Source organism: Myotis brandtii, unplaced genomic scaffold (genome assembly GCF_000412655.1).
Source record: "Myotis brandtii unplaced genomic scaffold, ASM41265v1 scaffold422, whole genome shotgun sequence".
In the NCBI taxonomy this organism is placed as follows: domain Eukaryota; kingdom Metazoa; phylum Chordata; class Mammalia; order Chiroptera; family Vespertilionidae; genus Myotis; species Myotis brandtii.
Window position 1 is genome coordinate 1485395 of NW_005366171.1, and position 19774 is coordinate 1505168.

At 47.6% G+C, this 19774-nt stretch overlaps 1 protein-coding gene across 4 annotated transcripts in view; it reads right to left on the reverse strand.

Moving 5' to 3' along the window:
• The window catches only part of ST5 (suppression of tumorigenicity 5), a 102956-nt gene that overhangs the window by 33351 nt on the left and 49831 nt on the right, over positions 1-19774 (reverse strand). For all 4 annotated transcript variants that reach the window (XM_005873951.2, XM_005873949.2, XM_005873950.2 and 1 more), the window contains exons 2-3: positions 18983-19087; positions 1222-2484 (exon numbers count right to left, since the gene is read on the reverse strand). In XM_005873951.2, coding sequence (XP_005874013.1) covers positions 1222-2484; positions 18983-19062 — 1343 coding nt within the window. In that variant the 5' untranslated portion in view covers positions 19063-19087. The remainder of the gene's footprint in view (positions 1-1221; positions 2485-18982; positions 19088-19774) is intronic.

A 19774-nucleotide genomic window follows, 5' to 3' on the forward strand; every position in this document is an offset into this window, starting at 1 on the left:
TAGGACGTCCTGGATGAAGCCTGAAATATGGGGGCGGATTGAAGACTTCCTACAAGTGAAGCAAACCTGGGTGCCCATCTGACTTTGGGTTAGAGGAGAAAGGCTGAGGGTAGGAACATAGGCCTTCCAAAGGAAGTTGGCTCACAGTCTACTCCAAGTCAGAGACTAAGATGCCTCCCAGCTTTCACCAACTCCAATAGCTCCAATGCCCAAGGCACCATAATGGTGATGATGGCCTGGGTAGTCAGGGTCAGGAATGCTGAGACTGACCAGGAAAACAATGTGAGTCTCAGGACAGGTCATTCTTAAACATGGCCAAGAAGTAGGTGAAATGTTCTTTTACTCCTTTTCCCTTCAGGATCCAAGGATCCCCTCTTCATACATGCCCAGGTTTTCATATGGCCATGTAGCCCTCAGGGAAGAGGAAATCATGTTAAAGGTGTCAATACTATCTATATATATAAAAAGCTAAATGACCGTCTGATGGGCCAATCGTCCAACCAGCCGGTACATATGATGTGCACTGACCACCAGGGGGCAGACGCTAATCACAGGACCTGCTGAGCTGTGGTGACTTGGCAGTGGCGGTTCTCAGGTGATGCACCATGGAACCAGAGAGGAAGGAGCCCGATTCCTCGCAGGGCCATGCGATTCCACCTTCGGCCGTGGGTTATGTTATTGTTGGGGCACTGTCGTCCCAAATCTGGTTTCTAATTAATTTCCTTTCAGTGTGCATGAATCCGTGCACTGGGCCACTAAGATGTGTTAATAATAACATGCAGTCTTCAGATAATGATGCACTCAAAGAACTAACTTTTGAGTGCTGGCACTTCAAGTAGTCATGAGGCTAACGTCCTACAGGTCTTCTAGGGCCTGTCTATTCGATCTAAAAGTAATGTGGCCTTACCTTCCCGAAGAACACGGAACAAGTTCCAGTGGGGCCCGGACACAGCCCAACTCTACTCCTAAGGCCAAACCCAGCCAGCGTGTTCAGTACCGGCATTTGGAAAAAAAAACCCCCGCCAGCCTCCCCGCCCACATTTCAGTATCCTTCTCCAGCAAGAGTAGAACAATCTCTTTTTTCTGCTGGCTCACGTTACCACCTGACAATCATCTGGTGCTTCAGAACTTATAAAATCACGACTGACTTTGACCCTGACTACAATCTGCTTTTGCATCCTCCATTGGAAAGAAAGCCATCATGCCAGGACCATGCGTTACCTGCTCTGGGACTTGCGGTGACCACGCATGTCCTTCTTGGGTCTCCGTGTGACTGGTGGGGCTGGGGTGGAGGGCAGGGGAGGTGGAGCAGCAGGTGAGGGCGAAGGAGGTAGACCATTGCTTGGCTTACTCTTAGGGTTCTTGTCAGCCTCATATTCAAAGGTGCGCTTGGGTTTGGGGACAGGATTCACAGCGGAATCAGGGGAGCTCTTCGATGGCAGCAGCTGGGAGCTTGGGTTATTTCCCGGGGTCCCTGGCTTCGTGGAGCCACTGCCTTCCCTCTCTAGGGGTGGGCCCGCCTCCCCTCCAACTCCAGCCACTCCTCTTGCCCGGCTGCCAGCGCTCACATTCGCGCTCCCCGTCAGTTCCTCCAAGGTGCCCAAGGTCCCGGTCTTCCTTCTTCCTCGGTCTACACTGTAGCAGCTGCTGGGGAGCTGGGGGAGCCCCCGGCCTGGCTGCTCCTTCAGGGCCTGTTCAATTTTCTGGATGCGACTCAGCACTGCTGAGCTCTCCTTCCTGCTGCCGTGCCCCCTGAGGAAGGCACTGGGCTCACTCCGGCCTGGCCATTTCTCCAGCCGGTAGAAAGAGTCCCGGACAGGGAGTGCCTCTCCTTCCTCCTCGGTCTCAGGGTAGGAACACTCAGAGAAGGTCCTGCTCATTCTCCGGAGGCCCTTGAAATCAAAGGTCTTTTCTGAGCTGCAGGGGGACGGCACGACGCTGGGACAGCCCACACTGGGGCAGCCCTCACTGACCGCCCACTCGCCCCCAGAGCCCTCCCGCTTCTCTCCACACGTGCTCATCCTGGGCAAAGTCTCTCGGCGACCCTCCCATGCTGAAATCTTCTCCCGGATGCCCAGGCTGTGGGCACGGGTGCCAGTGCGGTTCTGAAAGATGCTCCGTGGGTTGGAGGCTGACCCCAGGGACGGAGTGCTGTGGGCAAGGGGGAGGCAAGCAGCTACTCCCTCTACATCCTGGCCTGCCCCCGGCACATTCTCCTTCTGGTCCTCTCTCTTGCACACTGAAGGGCTTCCGTCCAAATAACTGAAGCTGGTGGCCTTGAGGGGGCAAATGGGTGGTGAAGAAGTGTCTGGGGAGGAAGCCTGAGGGTTTGGAGGTGAAGGCTCACGGGGGTGCCAGTCCTTGAGGAGCAGCCGGGAGCTGGAGTGGCTGGGGTACCTGCAGGCTGCCGTTTCACTATCACTGAGGGGGTAGATGGGACTCCTTGGTGGGGAGAGAACTGGAGGTGGAGAGACTGACTGAGACCTAGGGCAAGAAAAAGAAGAGAAAACGGCAGTGAGAGGCCTGACCGCCAGAGGCATCGTGTTTTAATCCCGGAGAGCTCAGTGGCTCCTTCCTGTGAGACTCTCAAAAGCATTCGATTCACGTAATGCACCTTCGCAGCTGTCCTCGGGGAAAGAGCAGCTCCCAGCCAACAGCAGGCCCCTCTGCCCAAGTCAACCCCAGAGGCCCCGGGACTGCCAGCAGAAGCCGGTTCTGTGACGGCAAGAGCATCCCGGGAGTTCACATCTGCCAACTAGAGACAGAAAGACCAGTGGTGTGCTGCTAAATTAACAATCGCTCTCTGGGGAGAAAGCACAGATTTGTAGCACTTGCCAGGTTCCACAGTATAAATATTCCTACTAAGGCTGATTCCAGGCTATCAGGGTGATGTCACTGAGTGAGGAGCTGGGAAGTGATGCTAATGATGGGTCCTCATGAGCTGGCACAAAGTAGCTCCAGCCAACAGTTCCTGAAGTCACCCCCAAATATACACTCCAGCCCTTTGATGTGTCTCCTTAACAAGCCCCCATCTCCCCTGAGACGTCTGCTACTGGACACAGATACTGCTCCTCAGCTTGAGTATCCATCAGAGTTCGGATCCCTAAAGGTCTCAACAGGATCAGAAGGGCCCCTGGAGAAAGAGTCCTTTCCGCTCTCAATGAGGAGGCTAATGAGGAGGGGAGGACACCCCCCAGCTCCTCTCCAGCAGTGGCAGCCCATCAGACAAGCACCGTCCACTTCCCAGCTCCCAATCCACATACAGATCTTAGCGAATATCAGGAATCATCCTAAATAAATGCTTTTGCATAGATTAACTCATTTAATCTTCATGAAAATTCTATAGGGTTATTATCACTTATTATTATCCTCATGTTACAAATGAAAAACACTAAGGCATAGAAAGACTGTGTCATTCAAGATCACTGAGCTGGCAGGTATGAAGCCACAACATGAACTCACACTACACTAAGCTGCCTCCCTAAAGAGGAAGCAATGGCCCCTGCCACCTTCGTGAACCATCCAGGCCCCCAGATGGAGCTCAGCAGACACTCGCACAGCAGTGGGCACAACCCTGTCCTGAATGCAGCATTTGTAAGTATCAGAGGACCTCTTGGTCTTCCTTACTAGACCATGATTTCTTCCAGGTGGAGGAACCCATACGTAGTATCTGGAAGGTACTCAGTGAATGATAAACAAATAAAGAAAAAGGCAAAGGTGGCTCTGACCGGTGTGGCTCAGTTGGTTGGACATCGTCCCATGTACCAAAAGGTTGCTGGTTTGATTCTCAGTCAGGGCACATGCCTGGGTTGTAGACTCACACCCCTGGTAAGGGGCATGCAGAAGGCAGCCGTTCCATGTCAAAGGCAGCCAATTGATGTTCTGCTCTCACATCGATGTTTCACTCTCTCCCTCTAAAAATCAATTAAAAATTTTTTTTCAAAAAAGGTAAAGGTAAGCTTATTGAAGAGAACCATGAGCATACTTCCTTTTCGGCGTACTTTTCTAGTTGTCTACTTGGGTAATCGTTGTCAACTTTCGGAATTCTTCCCAAACAGTCTTCGCTCAAAGCCAGCAGGGTTTTGCTAATACTGCAAGCTCCAAAGGCCCACCTGATCCTAATGCCATGACCCTTGAAGCTGGGCAGTCCAGCCTCCCAGGCTCGAGTGCCATGCCAGCCACAGGACGGCAGCCAGCTGCCCCTGAGCCAGGCTGCTGTCACTGCTTGCTCACACACAGAAAACTGGAGCTTGAGTGAGTCAGGATTGGCCGACAATTCCCTGTTGGGTCATAGCCTCTGGCTGCCCCCGATCAACAGGAAACCTCAACATGCTCAAGTTGTTTTTAAAAGGGCAAGTCAAACAAGAGCCATCCCACGTGTACATGGGCACAGCTGAGAGAAATTCGGTGCCTAGCCAAGCTGATGACCAAAGAGACTCCGCTCAGCAAGGAGGTGTGAACAGAATAAGCCTCAGTGCTCCCTAGAGTAGGGAGCTGCAGGGCAATGTGCCAGGCTTGAGCCTGGGGAGATCCCAACCTCCTCACAATGAGAGAGGCCTTAGGTCCCTCACTTATTCTACAGAACCCTGGATGCAAAGGTCATCAGTCCAGCCCAGTAAGCCAATGAGTGTCCGGGCGACACCAAGGACTCTATGTTTCAGTTAACCTCAGTTTGAGAAGATGCCTTTAATAGGATAACTTTATCCTTTGGTTTTTTTCATCCAACAAATATTTAGTGCCAGGCCCTGCTCTTGGAGCTAGATACAAGAATAAATAAGAGACAAAAATTCATGTCCAAGTGAAGCTTCAAGTCTAGTGGGAGATGACAGGCACCTAATGAGACTCAGAATCTCTTAGGAAGCCTTTTCAGATTATGTATGGTCATCTCTCCAGACATGCTAACATAGGCTCCTTTAGGGATATGTCTGTTCAAACCCCAAGGTAAGAATCCACCAGTCCATAAAGCTACTGTTATTTATGGAAAGGTGGAGTGGCAGAAAAAATGGTGATGACCTCCGGTCTTTCTAATTCCAGCATGCTTTCAGAAAGAATCATTCTTAACTTCCCTAGTAGTTTCAGCATGGAGAAATCCCAAGTTAAGAAATTCTCTCAATGCCTAGCCTGCTTTACCTGAGATTTCATTTCTCTCCTATCATGAAGGATAAAACAGAGAAGAAACTGGCCTTTTCCTTTAAAGGTCCTGGTCCCTGCTGATCTGGGGCCCAGAGCTTCACGTGCTCCTGGCCCAGCCTCCCCACACAGGCTTTCACCACACAGAAGGCAGCATTCACTCACTCCAAGGTCCTAGGGATGAATTTGTCAGCAATACAGATAAGGCCCTGCTCTTCCCTCCATGTTTCTGATTCTACCCCTTATCAGGAATGTGAGTATGGGCAAAGCCACTCCCTCTCTCTGAGCTTCCAGTTTCAATTCCTCAAAATCGAGCTAATTACATCCCTGGGTTGTCATAATGGGCAAATGAGACTATGGATGGAAACGTGTCATACACTGTAACTCACTTGGACATACTGAGTTTCTCAGCAGGTTACACTAAGCCAGTTGTTCTCAGCAGAGGTTAAGTACATCATGGCCTTTGACAAGGTACTGACTTTGAGCAAACAACCTAATCTCTCTAAACCTGTTTCTTTATCTGTCAAATGGAGGTTAAAAGAACGTATTTTAGAGGGTTTTTGTAAGGAATAGAGACAACACACGTCAAGTGTTGGATCAGTGGCTAACACACAGCACTCAATCTTCGCTTGGTAATGACTAATATTAACAAGGAGCTGGCTATTCAGAATAATCGCTTGGCAAACTTTTTCAAGCAGCGTACCTCTCTGTCCTTAGATTCTAACTGTTCAGGGTGGGAGGGGAAGGGAATGAACTAAATATAGCCATAAACTCTTTGCAGCTCATGCTAACAAAAGGAGGAATCTGTTTTCCTGCCCCTTGAATCTAGACTGATCTTGTGATTCACTTTGACCAATAGGATGTGATGGAAATTAAACTGTCCGAGTTCCAAACCTGAGGTCTCAAGTGGACTTGCAGTTTCCCCCTTCACACGCTTGGCATGCTGCCCGGAGACTGTCACGTAAGGAGGTCCGGCTAGCCTTTTAGAGGATGAGAGGCCACGTGGAGCATAATCAAGGTACCTCAGCCAACAGCCAGCCACCATGTGAGCCGGACACATGAGTGAGGTCATCTTGGACCCAAATGAACCCAGCTAATGAGAGAGCCCAGGGGAAACCTGGAGAGGAACTGGCCAGTGAATGCACAGAAATGTGAGAAAAAAATCAATTGTTCTAAGCCACTATGTTTTCGGGTGGTTTGCTACAATGCAATAGTAAAATGACGCAGGTGGGAGAGGCCAGGCTTGTGTATAATTGGCCTGCCCCACCCCCAGGCCTCCCTCGGCCACGTCCCATCCAGCTTGGGCTGAGCGTCTCCTCACATGGTCTCATCCCTAGGCTCTTTATGCTTCCTTCGCCCCCGATTCTTACTGCTGCATGTATTTCCAACTCATTCTGAAGTATGGTAGCAATCATCTCAGGTAGAAACTGTAGTTTAACTCTAACCCTGCTGTTTGGCTTAACAATAGAAAAGTTATTTTGATTTTCTGAATTATATAAATCATCCCATTCGATTGAATACCCTATTGATTATAATGTGAAATCCCATTTGTAGTGGTTATACTGGTCTTAGAAAGCACATTTCCCTTTACCTGGGAAGGACAGCACAGTTATCCCAAGGTCAGAGGGCTCCAGTTAATGTGTCCCTGTTGACTCAGTGTTCCGGAGACCCAAAACTGTAATTTAGATAACATGCCTAAGTTTAACCCAGGTTCCTCATTCCAGACCCGAGGGCTCTAGATAATGTGTTTCTGTCAATTCAGTGACCCCAAGACCCAAAACTGTAATTAACATGCTTAATTCTGCCTTTGTAAACTGTTTTTTTGCGAACCAGGTTCCTCATTCCAAACCCTGGGATGTAATCAATACCTTTGTGATTTTTGCCTATATAAATCTGGTGTTGCAGCTGGGAGGACACTGCGAGATTTGGGAGAGCGAAATGCCCCCTCGTAGTCCCTGCAATAAATGTGACTCCTTAATTCAACTTCTTGAGGCGTCCTTCTGTGATTCGCGGGGTACATTACAATTCCACACAGGAAAGGAAAGGTCCACATTTGTTCTTTTTTCAAGCATCTGGATCCAGCTTCCTCCCCCAAAACACTGACCTACTTGATGACTAAACCATATCAATTCTACATCCTCACATCTCTCAGATCTGCCCCCACCTCCCACCCCCACTGCTCCAGCTACTTCCTTGGTTCAGATCTTATCTCTCACCAAGACTATTAAAACAGTCTCTTAAGTTCCCTCTCTGCCTTCTATCTTAACCCAGTTCAAGTCCATCCTCTCATCTTCTGACATTTTTATAAAATGCAAAGCTCAACATGCTTACAACTCCCCATTCTCTACAGAATGAAATGCAAATTCACTGGCATGGATGGGGAGGGCCCCCTTGATCTGGTCACCACCTGTTTTCCTTTGTCATCTCTTACTGTCTTTTCCTCAATACAAACCTGCGTCCCACCCTTAGCCACATCCAACTCCTTGCTTTTCACACCTCCAGGCCTCCACACATTCTGTTTCCTGTGCCTAGAATGACGGCCTGTCCACTGCACATCTCTGTAGTTCCTCCATGGACTCTCTCTTGACCCTACCCCCCTCACCCAGGTGGAGATGGACAATTGTTGATGCCTCCACTGTGCCTGGAAAAATGTCTATTATGGGACTTGTAACAGTTCATTGTTTCCTCACCTGCCTCCCTTACTAGGCAGTGTCTTGTTAATTTTGATATTCCCTGTTCTTTGCACTGCAGGTAGGATTTAGTAGGAATTAATTATTTGTGTTGAATGACGAAATGAATGAATAAAAACAAATGGTTAAAGCCTGCCCACCTAAGGCACTGTTCCCAGGCTTCCTAGCCCCCTTCTTCGTACCATGTGACCTGAAGAACAACACAGGAAGGTACACAAAGCACTGAGAGCAAACCAGTGTGGCCATCAGTCCCCAAAGCCATCCCTCATAAGCCGGAAACCAGAGACTGGGAAGAGACCTAGGCATCTAGAGACCTAGGTTCTCCTCTGGTCCTGGTTCCATTATTTCCTGGGGGTGTTCATGGGCAAGTCACCTAAAAATTATCTGAGCCTCAGGTTCTGTATCTATAAATCAGGGGAAAACACTTGCTCTTTTTAAAAAATATATTTTTATTGATTTCAGAGAGGAAGGGAGAGGGAGAGAGAGATAGAAACATCAATGATGAGAGAGAATCATTGATCGGCTGCCTCCTGCACATCCCACACTGGGGATCGGGCCCACAACCCGGGCATCGAACTGTGACCTCCTGGTTCATAGGTCAATGCTCAACCACTGAGCCATGCCAGCTGGGCTTTTTGTTTTTGTTTTTAAAACACTTGCCCTGAGTATCCTGATATATTAGCCGGGTATATAAATTTTAAAAGTGTCTGGGCGCTATAAATAATTGCAGGAAAGTAGAAGAAATATGAAAGAAAAGTACAAAGAGGCTGAAAGACACCTAAGACTCCACTCTTATCATTTCTCCCCTTCTTTATGTTGAAATCCCAGAACTTGCTGCTAGGGAGGCAGAAATTGTGGAACTGGGCACTCATGCCTTACCAGCAGGCAGCCAGTCATGCTGCTCAGCGCAGGCGTGGATGCCAACACTGCAATACACGACTGGCCAAAACCAACACTGCAGGAGGGAGCAAGACAAACAGATGAAAGGGGGGAGAATGTAAAGGAAATTTAAAAGAAACAGAGGAGCATGAACACACAGAGACAAATGCATAAGATAAGTGGGTAGGTAGAAAGGGTATGAACTAAGGTTAGAAAAACAAATTTGCTTTGTGTGTGCGCATGCATAGACAGAAAGTGAGAGTATTATTTCACAAGAACACGACTCAACCCTTGGGTTAGTTACCTGGGCCATTGTCAAGTAACATAGCAGGAAGCACTGATGTCAAGGGATGCCCCCTCTATTGTCAAGTGCTTTTTGGAGGAAAGGCTATCGTTAGTCCTTGATGACAAGACAATTCCGAACTCAGCATGTTCTGGCCACAGGGATTCTGAAAGTGTCAGTATCAGGAAGAGGACCAAGTTGGGGTCAGCTGGGGAAGGTTCTGGGGAGTCTAGGAATAAGCCCAGGGACATCAGGATGGGCTGTGGGTGCCATAAAGTGAGTCTGTTTGCAGGTTAAGGTTACACAGGCCCAGCTTCCAATGTGCTTAGTCCCTACTAAGTGGGTATCTAGCTTGCTTCCAAATGAAAGTCCTGGGAGCTGGGCACTCACCATTCTAGGCTGCTCAACTAAGGTGGGTCCTATTGGCCCAATGGATATCAACATCTGCCCACCACTCACCGGCTGCCCCAACTTTGGAGAGGGCATTCCCACAGGAGAAAAGGGAGGAAGGCTGCCTGAGTCCCACCAGTAAGCCCAAAGTTTGTTCCTCAGGCCAGAGCAGAGGCTCAGCTCTGTAACTCCCCCTGACATCCCACTCTGGGACAGTCCCGATACAAAGCCAAAGGACTGGGGGACACTCACAACCTCGCCTTCCTGCTCCCAGAGCAACCTCATCTCAAATGGTGGATGGCCGCCACAGGGTCTAGGACAGCGTCACCCTGCAAGTGGGGCTACACCTGGGCCACCACATACAGGCTCTTGAGGTCAGTCTCAGCTTGTTGGGGTAAGTAGAATGGTAGCTAACTAGGATCAGAGCAGAAACTGAGTCACCTTTTCACCTCCAGAAAGCTCATCTAAGAATCCACCAAAGCCTTCCCTGCCTGCCCCCAAGGGAAGCGCAAAGAGGATGGGTGGGTGAGCTCTTCTCTGGGTGAGAACCCCAAGTCCTCTAAGAAATAGCAACAATCAACATAAAGAATTTACCGTCTCGGAGGCAGGCCAACTATGATGCCTTATAGGAACATCCCAATGCCCTAGTTCCGTGGTCAGCAAAACCACGGCTCGTGATCCACATGTGGCTCTTTGGCCCCTTGAGTGTGGCTCTTCCACAAAATACCACGTGCGGGCACGCACGTACAGTGCGATTGAAACTTCGTGGCCCATGCACAGGAGTCGGTATTTTGTGGAAGAGCCACACTCAAGGGGCCAAAGAGCCGTGTGTGGCTTGCGAGCCGCAGTTTGCCGAGCCGCAGTTTGCCGACCACTGCCCTAGTCCAGTAAAGACGGGACTACTGTACTGTATAAAGCAGAACTAGGCACTAGGCAAAGCAAGAGTGGGAGTTCCAGGAAATCATGCTAAAGACACTGGAGATGGTTTTAAAACATGGTCCCCAAGTTCCTTGACACGTCTCCTGTCTGTGGAATCCAGGCCCTGTGATGATTTGGCCAATAGAATGGAGCAGAAATGAATCTGTGCCACTTCTCAGGCCCAGACCTCAAGTAACCAGCAGCTTTTGCTTCCCGTCTCCCCTGCTGTGAGGAAGCCCAGGCCATGTGGGGAGGGCACACGCAGGTATTCTGACTACAGCTCTTAAGAGTCTCAGAGGCCTTGTTTTTACAAGGGATCTGCGAAGCACACCCTTATACCCCTTAGAAAGCCTTTGTCTGCCTGTGAGAGTCTATGAGGCAACACTTTAAATATTTTTTAGGTCTTGACAAAGGATCTTTCAGTCCCACTCTAGATTTTAAAAGAAGATTTATTGAGGGATAATTAAAGCACAATAAACTGTGCAATTTAAAGTGTACAGTGTGATGCGTTCACACACACACAAATACACTCACACACTATAAAACTGTCACCCTCATCTGGAAGCTACTTCTTTTTCTTTTTTTAATTACAATATACTTTCAGTATTATTTTGTACCTAGTTTCAGGTGTACAGCATAGTGGTTAGATAATCATATACTTTACAGTGCTCCCCCTGATATTACCGGTACCCACCCAGCTCCACGTATAGTTATTACAATATTATCGACTATATTCCCTATGCTGTAGTTTACATCCCTGTGACTATTTTGTAACTGCCAATTTGTTCTTCTTAATCCCTTCACCTCTTTCACTCAATTCCCCAACCTCCCACCCTTCTGGCAACCACCTGTCGCTCACTGTGTCTATGAGTCTGTTTCAATGTTGTCTGTTCGTTTATTTTGTTCTTTCGATTCCACATATAAGTGAAATCATATGGTATTTGTCTTTCTCTGACTAACTTATTTCTTTGTTGCAAATGGCAAGTTTTTGTTTTTTTTTACATGGAAGCCATTTCTTAATCTGAGAATTCTTTCCTGTGTAGAGAGAACGTGAATGAAACAAGTTCTATTTTCTAATCCAGAAAGCCCTTTCTCATTTATGTTTCCTTTAAATTTTGTTTGAAAACAGAGCAGCTCCCTGTTGTTAGCTCACCTCTTTTCTCTTTTGCTGCCGGCAGCTAGAATAAGTGTCTAAGTCCTCACATCAACAAGGACAGCCCTCAGATCTGCACTCACTAAGAAAGACGGCACCCAGAGTCGCCGGGTGCCTGGACTGGATTTAGAGAGCAAGATCCTAGATGCAAGCTGATGCCACTAACAGGGTGAGACTTGGAATCTTAAGGGAGAGAGTGAGTGTATTCTGCATTTGGGAAGGATGTGAATTTTTGTGACCAGAGAGCAGACTTGTGGCAGACAGCGACCACAACATATTCCATCTCACATGCCCTTCTCAGTGCGATGCTGATGCTCATCTCATCAAGTAGGAACTACTGTCCGTCTCCTCGTGTGATTTGCAATAAATATTTACCCCATTTTGGCACAGAGCTCCTTGTGATTTCCTAAGGGGTGACAGGGATAAAGGTGTCTTTTGTTATGTTAATGAGGTGGCTTTTGGAACCCCCTCTAAGGTTGGGAGCTGATTTCCAGGAGAACCAACCTTGTGATGGGAGGGTTGAAACTTTCAGTCACACACCCTTACCTCTGGGGAGGAGAGAAGAGCTGGAGGTTGAATCAATGGCCAATGGCAGTGATTTCATCAATCATGCCTATGTAGCAACCCCAAAGGATAAGGCAGAGAGCTTCGAGTGGGTGAGTCAGAATGCTTCCATACGGGCCCAAGCTCCAGGGAAACAGACATTCCCTGTTTGGGACTTGGCCTTACGTACCTCTTCATCTGGTTGTTGATTCCTATCCTTTACTATGTCCTTTGTAATAAACTGGTAATCTTGTGAGCAAACAGTTTTCTGAGTTCTGTGAGCTGCTCTAGAAAATTAAGCCCAAGAAGGGGCAAGAAGGCTTATGGGAGCCTCTGATTTACAGTCAGTTGGTCAGAAGCACAAGTGACAACTTGGGTTTGTGATAAGCACCTGGAGTGGAAGGCAGTCTTATGGGACTGAGCCCTTAGCTGATGTCAGATTGTGTCAGAACTGAGTTGCATTGTAGGACACCCAGCCAATGTAGGAGAATTACTTAGTGGTGTGGACACACACACACACACACACACACACACATTGTAATGTGGTGGGGCTCTTTATCTTAAACTTAGGCAGACCTGTGTTATTGCCTTAATTAACAGAGTAAAATAGAAAAGACACTATGCAACTCTGAGGCTAGGTCACTAAAAGGCCATACATTTCTGACTTGTTCTCCTGAGATGCCCACTCGTAGAACCCTGACGTCATGCTGTGAAAGCAGCAGCCAAATGCAGAGCCACACGTAGGTGCTCCCCAGCTGAGGTCCCACCCGACTGCCAGGATCCACAGTCAGAGCTGTAAGTGAACAAGCCTTCAGATGTTCCAGCCCCTTAGCCATGGGTCACCCCTACCTTCAAACTACCCCAACTGATGCTGCAAGAAACAGAGATGAGCCCAGAAATCGGCCCGAACCAATATGCTCGATTAATATTTGACAAAGGAGGCAAGAACATACAATGGAGCCAGGATAGTCTCTTCAATAAATGGTGTTGGGAAAATTGGACAGATATATGCAAGAAAATGAAACTAGACCACCAACTTACACCATACACAAGAATAAACTCAAAATGGATAAAGGACTTAAATGTACGACAGGAAACCATAAAAATTCTAGAAGAATCCAAAGGCAACAAAATCTCAGACATATGCCAAAGCAATTTCTTCACTGATACAGCTCCTAGGGCACTTGAAACTAAAGAGAAAATGAACAAATGGGACTACATCAAAATAAAAAGCTTCTGCACAGCAAAAGAAACCATCAACAAAACAACAAGAAAACCCACTGCGTGGGAAAACATATTTGCCAACGTCATATCTGATAAGGGCCTAATCTCCAAAATTTATAGGGAACTCATACAACTTAACAAAAAGAAGATAAACAATCCAATCAAAAAATGGGCAAAGGATCTAAATAGACACCTTTCAAAAGAGGACATTCAGAAAGCCAAGAGACATATGAAAACATGCTCAAAGTCACTAATCATCCGAGAGATGCAAATCAAAACAACAATGAGGTACCATCTCACACCTGTCAGAATGGCTATCATCAACAAATCAACAAACGACAAGTGCTGGAGAGGATGTGGAGAAAAAGGAACACTCGTGCACTGCTGGTGGGAATGCAGACTGGTGCAGCCACTATGGAAGACAGTATGGAGTTTCCTCAAAAAACAAAACATGGAACTCCCATTTGACCCTGTGATCCCACTTCTAGGAATATATCCCAAGAAACCAGAAACACCAATCAGAAAGGATATATGCACCCATATGTTCATAGCAGCACAATTCACCATAGCTAAGATCTGGAAACAGCCTAAGTGCCCATCAGTAGATGAATGGATTAGAAAACTGTGGTACATCTACACGATGGAATACTATGCTGCTGTAAAAAAGAAGGAACTCTTACCATTTGCAACAGCATGGATGGAACTGGAGAGCATTATGCTAAGTGAAATAAGCCAGTCAATGAAGGAAAAATACCACATGATCTCACACATTCATGGATAATAGAGACCATTATAAACTTTTGAACAATAATAGATACAGAGGCAGAGCTGCCTCAAACAGATTGTCAAACTGCAGCGGGAAGGCTGGGGAGGGTTGGGGGGCAGGAGGGAAGGGGGTAAGAGATCAACCGAAGGACTTGTATGCATGCATATAAGCATAACCAATGGACATAAGACACTGGGGGGTAGGGGAGGCCAGGGGATTGTCAAGGGCGGGGGGAAAAAAAAGGACACATATGTAATACCCTTTGTAATACTTTAAGCAATAAAAAAAAAAGAAAGAAACAGAGATGAGCCTTCCCTAATGTCCCTATCCAAACTGCAACTTATAGCAAAATAAATGACTGTTTTAAGCCACTAACACAATGTTTTAAGGCACTAGTGTTTAAGCCACCCTTAGTTTAGGGGTGTTTGTTATGCAACAGTAAATAACCAACTAATACTGATGACATCATGCTGGGATTGTTAGGAAGCATCTTAGGAAACAAGGGAACTAAGGCCACGGATCCTCCTGAGGGATGGTCTGCCATGGCCAGGACAGGCTCTGCAATACTATCTTCTACCCACAGTCGCTAATCTCAGGAGATGTTTCTTCCCTGTAAGCTCTTACCCTCTTCCTGAAATCGAAGGCACAGGGTTCAAATCTGTACCCACTTTGGCAGTGGGGTCTCAAGACCTCTCTGGACTTCACCATATCACCAACTAAGGCCTCCTTTGCACAGAAACCTGCACATGTGAGTTGAAATTATGGTTCCACTGTCAATTAGCTACGTGGGCTTTAACTTCTTCATATGTAACATCAAGCAACTGAGCCCAAAGAATCCCAAGATTCCCCTCCAACTCTAACATTCCAAAAGAGTATCGCTGTGCCTGCAAGGAGTTCCAGTTGAGTTGGAAAATGAGACCCACACAGACACCCACTATATGAGGCCCTATTTGATAAGTGCCATTTGCAGACTCCAATCTGAGGACTCTAGGAGCGAATTCTGAGGGAGAGGAATCCTTCCTAATGGGAGATCGGGAAAAGCGCTGGGAGGGACAGAACTAACATTGTTTGCATCCAGACTGGCAGGAACGTAAGGTTTGCATTGGAGAGCAGTAAGAAGGGTAGAAAGAAAGACCAGAGCTTTTCATGAAAACCTCACAAGCCAGGCCAAGTTCCACCGTATCATGGACAACAGTAGTTTTTGAGCAGGGAGCTTCCAATAATGTTCACAGGGAGGTTGAATGGAGTGTTAAAAATTAACAGAAGACTCAAGCAAGCTAGCCTTAAGTTCTTCCTCCCATTAGCTTTGTATCCTTGGGGAGTACCTTCTCTGCATCTGTTTCCCAATCTGGGTGGATTAGATTGAATGAACTCTAAGGCTCCTTTTCAGCTCTGCCTTTCTTAGCATCTATGGACTGAATGGAAAGGGAGTTCAAAGTTAACAAGACCCATTAGGAATGTACTACGAGGACTCAGCACAGTGCCTTTGCTGGAAGTCGCAATGACCCAGGTGCTGGAGTTTCACAGTGAAGAAGCTGTTCAGGAAATCAACAGGCCTCACAAGTCTGCTGAGAGCAGCGCCTGAGGCCCACCAGGTCTTACAGCACATGTGAAGTCTCCTGAGAACAACCGGCAAAGTGCACACCAGCTAGGTGGCTGAATTCCCTATAAACATAACACTTCCTTTTTTGCAAGGCATCAAGCTGCTTCCAGTCCACCCCAACTCATCAGCACCAACATCAGAAAGCCTGACCTCTGGAATTCAGAGGAGCTTTGAGAATGCCCCCTCCCACACCCAGAATTGGATGCAACCAAATCTTCTGAGCTGGAGGAGGAACAGCTGTGGGGAGGGCGTATCTGGCAACTAGGGGTGAATCCTCATCAACAAAGAGAAAGGGAAGCTTACTCCAAGAGACCAAAACAGAGCAAAGAACAAAACTTTGGTGGTCAAATGAAAAGGCTTAGTTAGAGTTCCACCTCCTTCGTGTATATCTTGCCAAATCAAGACTGAGCTTACAAAGGAAAAGAAAGAATATAAATTAGCAAAACACCCGTAGAAACCTAATAATGGGATGGAATTCATGGTCTTTAACCCATATCGGCTTAGTTGTAGCACCAGGTGAAGTCTGATCCAAATTAAGGACACAGCCTTGCAAATACATATATTGACTTTCCACAGGGTCCCATCAGCCTTACACCAGCTTCCCATGCCCCAGAGGACACTCCATCCCCAAATCTAGATATAAATGCCTGTGAGTATATTGGGTTCCTCTGCTTCCATGTGCATAAGGTAGAGGTCCCCAAGGCAGCCTGGGAGTCAAAGGCTCAGCTTTCCAAGGCCCTAGGACCCCTGCACTCCCCAATCAAAGTTTCTGTCGGTCACACCAGGGAGTCTTTTCCCACTGGGCCTCCTGGGCTGGCAATGATAAAAGGGCCCCAGGTTACTGAAAGGTCAAACTAAGAAATTCAGGTGCCAAGGTCACCAATCCAAGCTGTAAATTCCTTGAGGAAAGAGAATGGATCACCCCTCTTTGTCCCCTACTGTCTACCACAGAGCCTGGCACATAGGAGGAAAGCCCTCGGGGTTCACTGGCAATGACTTCCTCAATGAACTAGTGACTTACTGCCCTACAGACCAAAGAACACCCCCCAAGAGGCTGGGGGTGAAGGCAGCCAGAGAAACCATCAGATGGCAATTTCAAAATGACACCTCCTGTCATTTTGAGAGAAGTGTGTAGCTAGCCACAGTGGCCTGCGACTCCACTTCATGCCAAAAGCCCAGGAAAGGAGGGGGGGAAGGGAGGGAGGGAGGGAGAGAGAGAGAGAAGGAGACAAGGAAGGGGAAAGGAAGGGAGGGGGGAGAGGAAGAAGGAGAAAGAGAGAGAGATCATTGTGAGACGAAGGAAGGAAGGAAGGAAGGAAGGAAAGAAGGAAGGGAGGAAGGAAGGGAGGGAAGACTTAGAAGGGAGGCTGAAAAAGGCTTTTTTTAGGCACATCAGAGGCTCAGATATTTACAAACACCACCCATCTTGTTATGACGGCAAGCATGCTGGGAAGCTAAAGAAAAAGAGTTTCTAAAAATGTTTAAAACACATAGATATGCATTCCAAATAGAAACTGCGGAACCATCAGCAGCCCTGATTCTGCTTTGTGACTAATGTAAACAATGCATCTACCCCTCCACAGTGTGGAAATCAGAAGAAAAAATGAACAGGGCTACTGGGTCTGGTAATTTCTAATTCAGGTTCTAAATATACTATTTCTTCAAAAATTAATCATAAAACCTACAATCACATATAATATTTATTTCACCTCTACAGTCTCTCATTATGAGAACAGTAGTTACTTCCCAGTCTCCATCTGCCACCAGACTGGTGAGAACCCAGCAGAGTGGTTCCCCAGAAGTAGACAATGGGAGACGAAGACTCTGAGCTCTAGACCTGTTCCTCCTTGGCCACCACATGCCCTGGGAGAAGTCAGTTTTTCTATCTGTTTTACCCAAGAAGTTGATGGACCCTGTCATTCTCAGCCTCTCCCAGTTCAGTGTGCAAGTAACTCTAGTCTAGGTTGGAAAGGGTGCGTGGGCAGAAGACAGGGTGTTCTTATTGGTCTTGTTGCCACAGAGTGAATATTGAATTTGTTTGTCTAAGTACCAAGCTCTTAGGTACTTAACAAGTCAGAACCTGCCAGTCTCCATTTGGTTGGCACAGCCCCTCCAGACCATTTCCACTGGGATCAAACCCTACATGTGTGGTGTAGGGAACTCCTCCTGCCTCATCCATGCCAGTGACTCCCCAGGGGCTATATCCGGCACCCCATTCCACCACCCATATCTGGACTCCAGCTCTAAATGAATCAAACGTCTATCACCACCTCTGGCCAGATCTGAGGGTGCTGCACCCCACTGGACTCAGCCCGGCACTGCACAGCCCAGACAGGAACAGCCCTAGCCCACCCTAAGCTGAGCATCCTTCTCACAGCTAGGTGGCCATTCTAGTGGCGGAGGTACCAAAAGCCAAGATTCACCTGAGATTCAGCAGAAGAGACTATGAAAGGTATATGGCTTTAATAAAGGAGCCCGGAGGTTCTTCTAGGACATCAGCATCCAGCCTTAGCCAAGACCTGAGCAGCCCTGGCAAGCGCTGGACATCTACCTGCCAGCTCTGGAAGCTTTTATCCCATCACAGGGAGGGACCTAACCTTTATTGAGCTGAGCGGCTTTGTGCCAGACACTATGCTAAACACTTACATACATTATGTCAGTCCCCACAGCACCTCTGTGACATAAGCACTATTATTATTTTACAGAGGAGTAATCAAGAGTTTAGAGGGCATAAGAAAACACCCTGCGATCCCACTTTTTGGAAAGTAGTTAAAGCTTGGATTTAAAGCCATTTCTATGAGTCCAAAATCGTGGTTTTGCTATGGTCCAACATTCCCACTTCTAAAAAGAAGACAAAACCAACAAAGTGGATTATAGGTTCCGCTGACTAAAATTCCCGAAGCTGCTTTGTCTGCAGCCCAGCCTAAATTGTTGTAGACCTGGACTTCTGCTTGAACTTGTGCTAATGTGCATAATTGCCTCCCCCTGCCCCCTATTGTGGTCAGCCTCCCTCCCTATAGCACAGCCCAGCTCAGGGGCAGCCCCCCAGCTGTCCCCACTTTGGGAAAAAGATCCATCCAGAAGAACACCAGCTGCTGCTTGCTGGCTCCGTGCCTGGAGCTCGAGGCTCCTCCAACAGCACAAAGCAGTTTGTTTCACGGTCCCTGTTTGCTCTCTCCTATGGAGACTTGTAGAACTAGAAAATAATAAATACATTAGAGATTACTTTTGCTTCATGGTCAGCAAGAGCTGGGCCCAGACTACTCACCTGGAGACTGTCAGAATCATGAGGATAATCACTTACCTTTGGGCAAGGATCCTACTCAGGACCCAGGCCATTTGGTTGGCCCTTGATGACCCCCTCCAGTGAGCCCCATTTCCCCAGCATTGCTCCCCTACTCACCTGCTCAGAGTCCCCCGAGGGGCCTTAGTGCCTCCAGCTCCGTGGGTGATGCTGGAATTCTTGTTGGCAGTCATGGTCATTTCGGCTCTCTGCAAACCCAGAGCCCTGCAAAGACACGGCCTATAAGCCAAGTTTCCACGGGCAGCGAAAAGCACCTCAAACATTTCCAGATGACCTTCAACACTGCCAGGAGGGTTTCTGTGGCGGGTGGTAGGAACCACTTTCCCACATATATTTAATTCCACATGTTATAGCTTAGGAGCCTCAAAGGACCCCTGATCTGGGTTGGGAAAAGAGTCTAACAGACAACTTACCAGTTCACAGAAAATGATAAAAACTCCATCTCCATCCTACCTCTTCCCATTTAAGTTAGAATTTCCCAAATTCCTAGCATGCCATACAGCCTTTATAAATTTTGCCATATTGGTCTACCTCCTGAACAACTACTTATCCAGTATTTTTCTGGAATCAACTCAAAATTGACTTGCTTTTCTTAAAATGTTCTAAATAATGAATCATTCAGTCAACAAATATGTACTGAGCGCCCATGTCCTAGGCACTGCCATCCAGCAAAAAAAGAAACAAAGCCTCTGCCCTCATAGTGCTTACTCACTCCTGGTGGGGAGAAACAGACAATGAGCATGCACGTGGTACAGGTGTGTGGCACATAAGTGTGCATTTGTACATAATATGATAAATGCCTAAGCCCCGCCCCCAGCCGGGGCCCCCAGCCGGACCCCCGTGTGCTGCGGCCCTGGGCGGGTGGGACCCCCGTCTGCGGCCCTGGGGGGA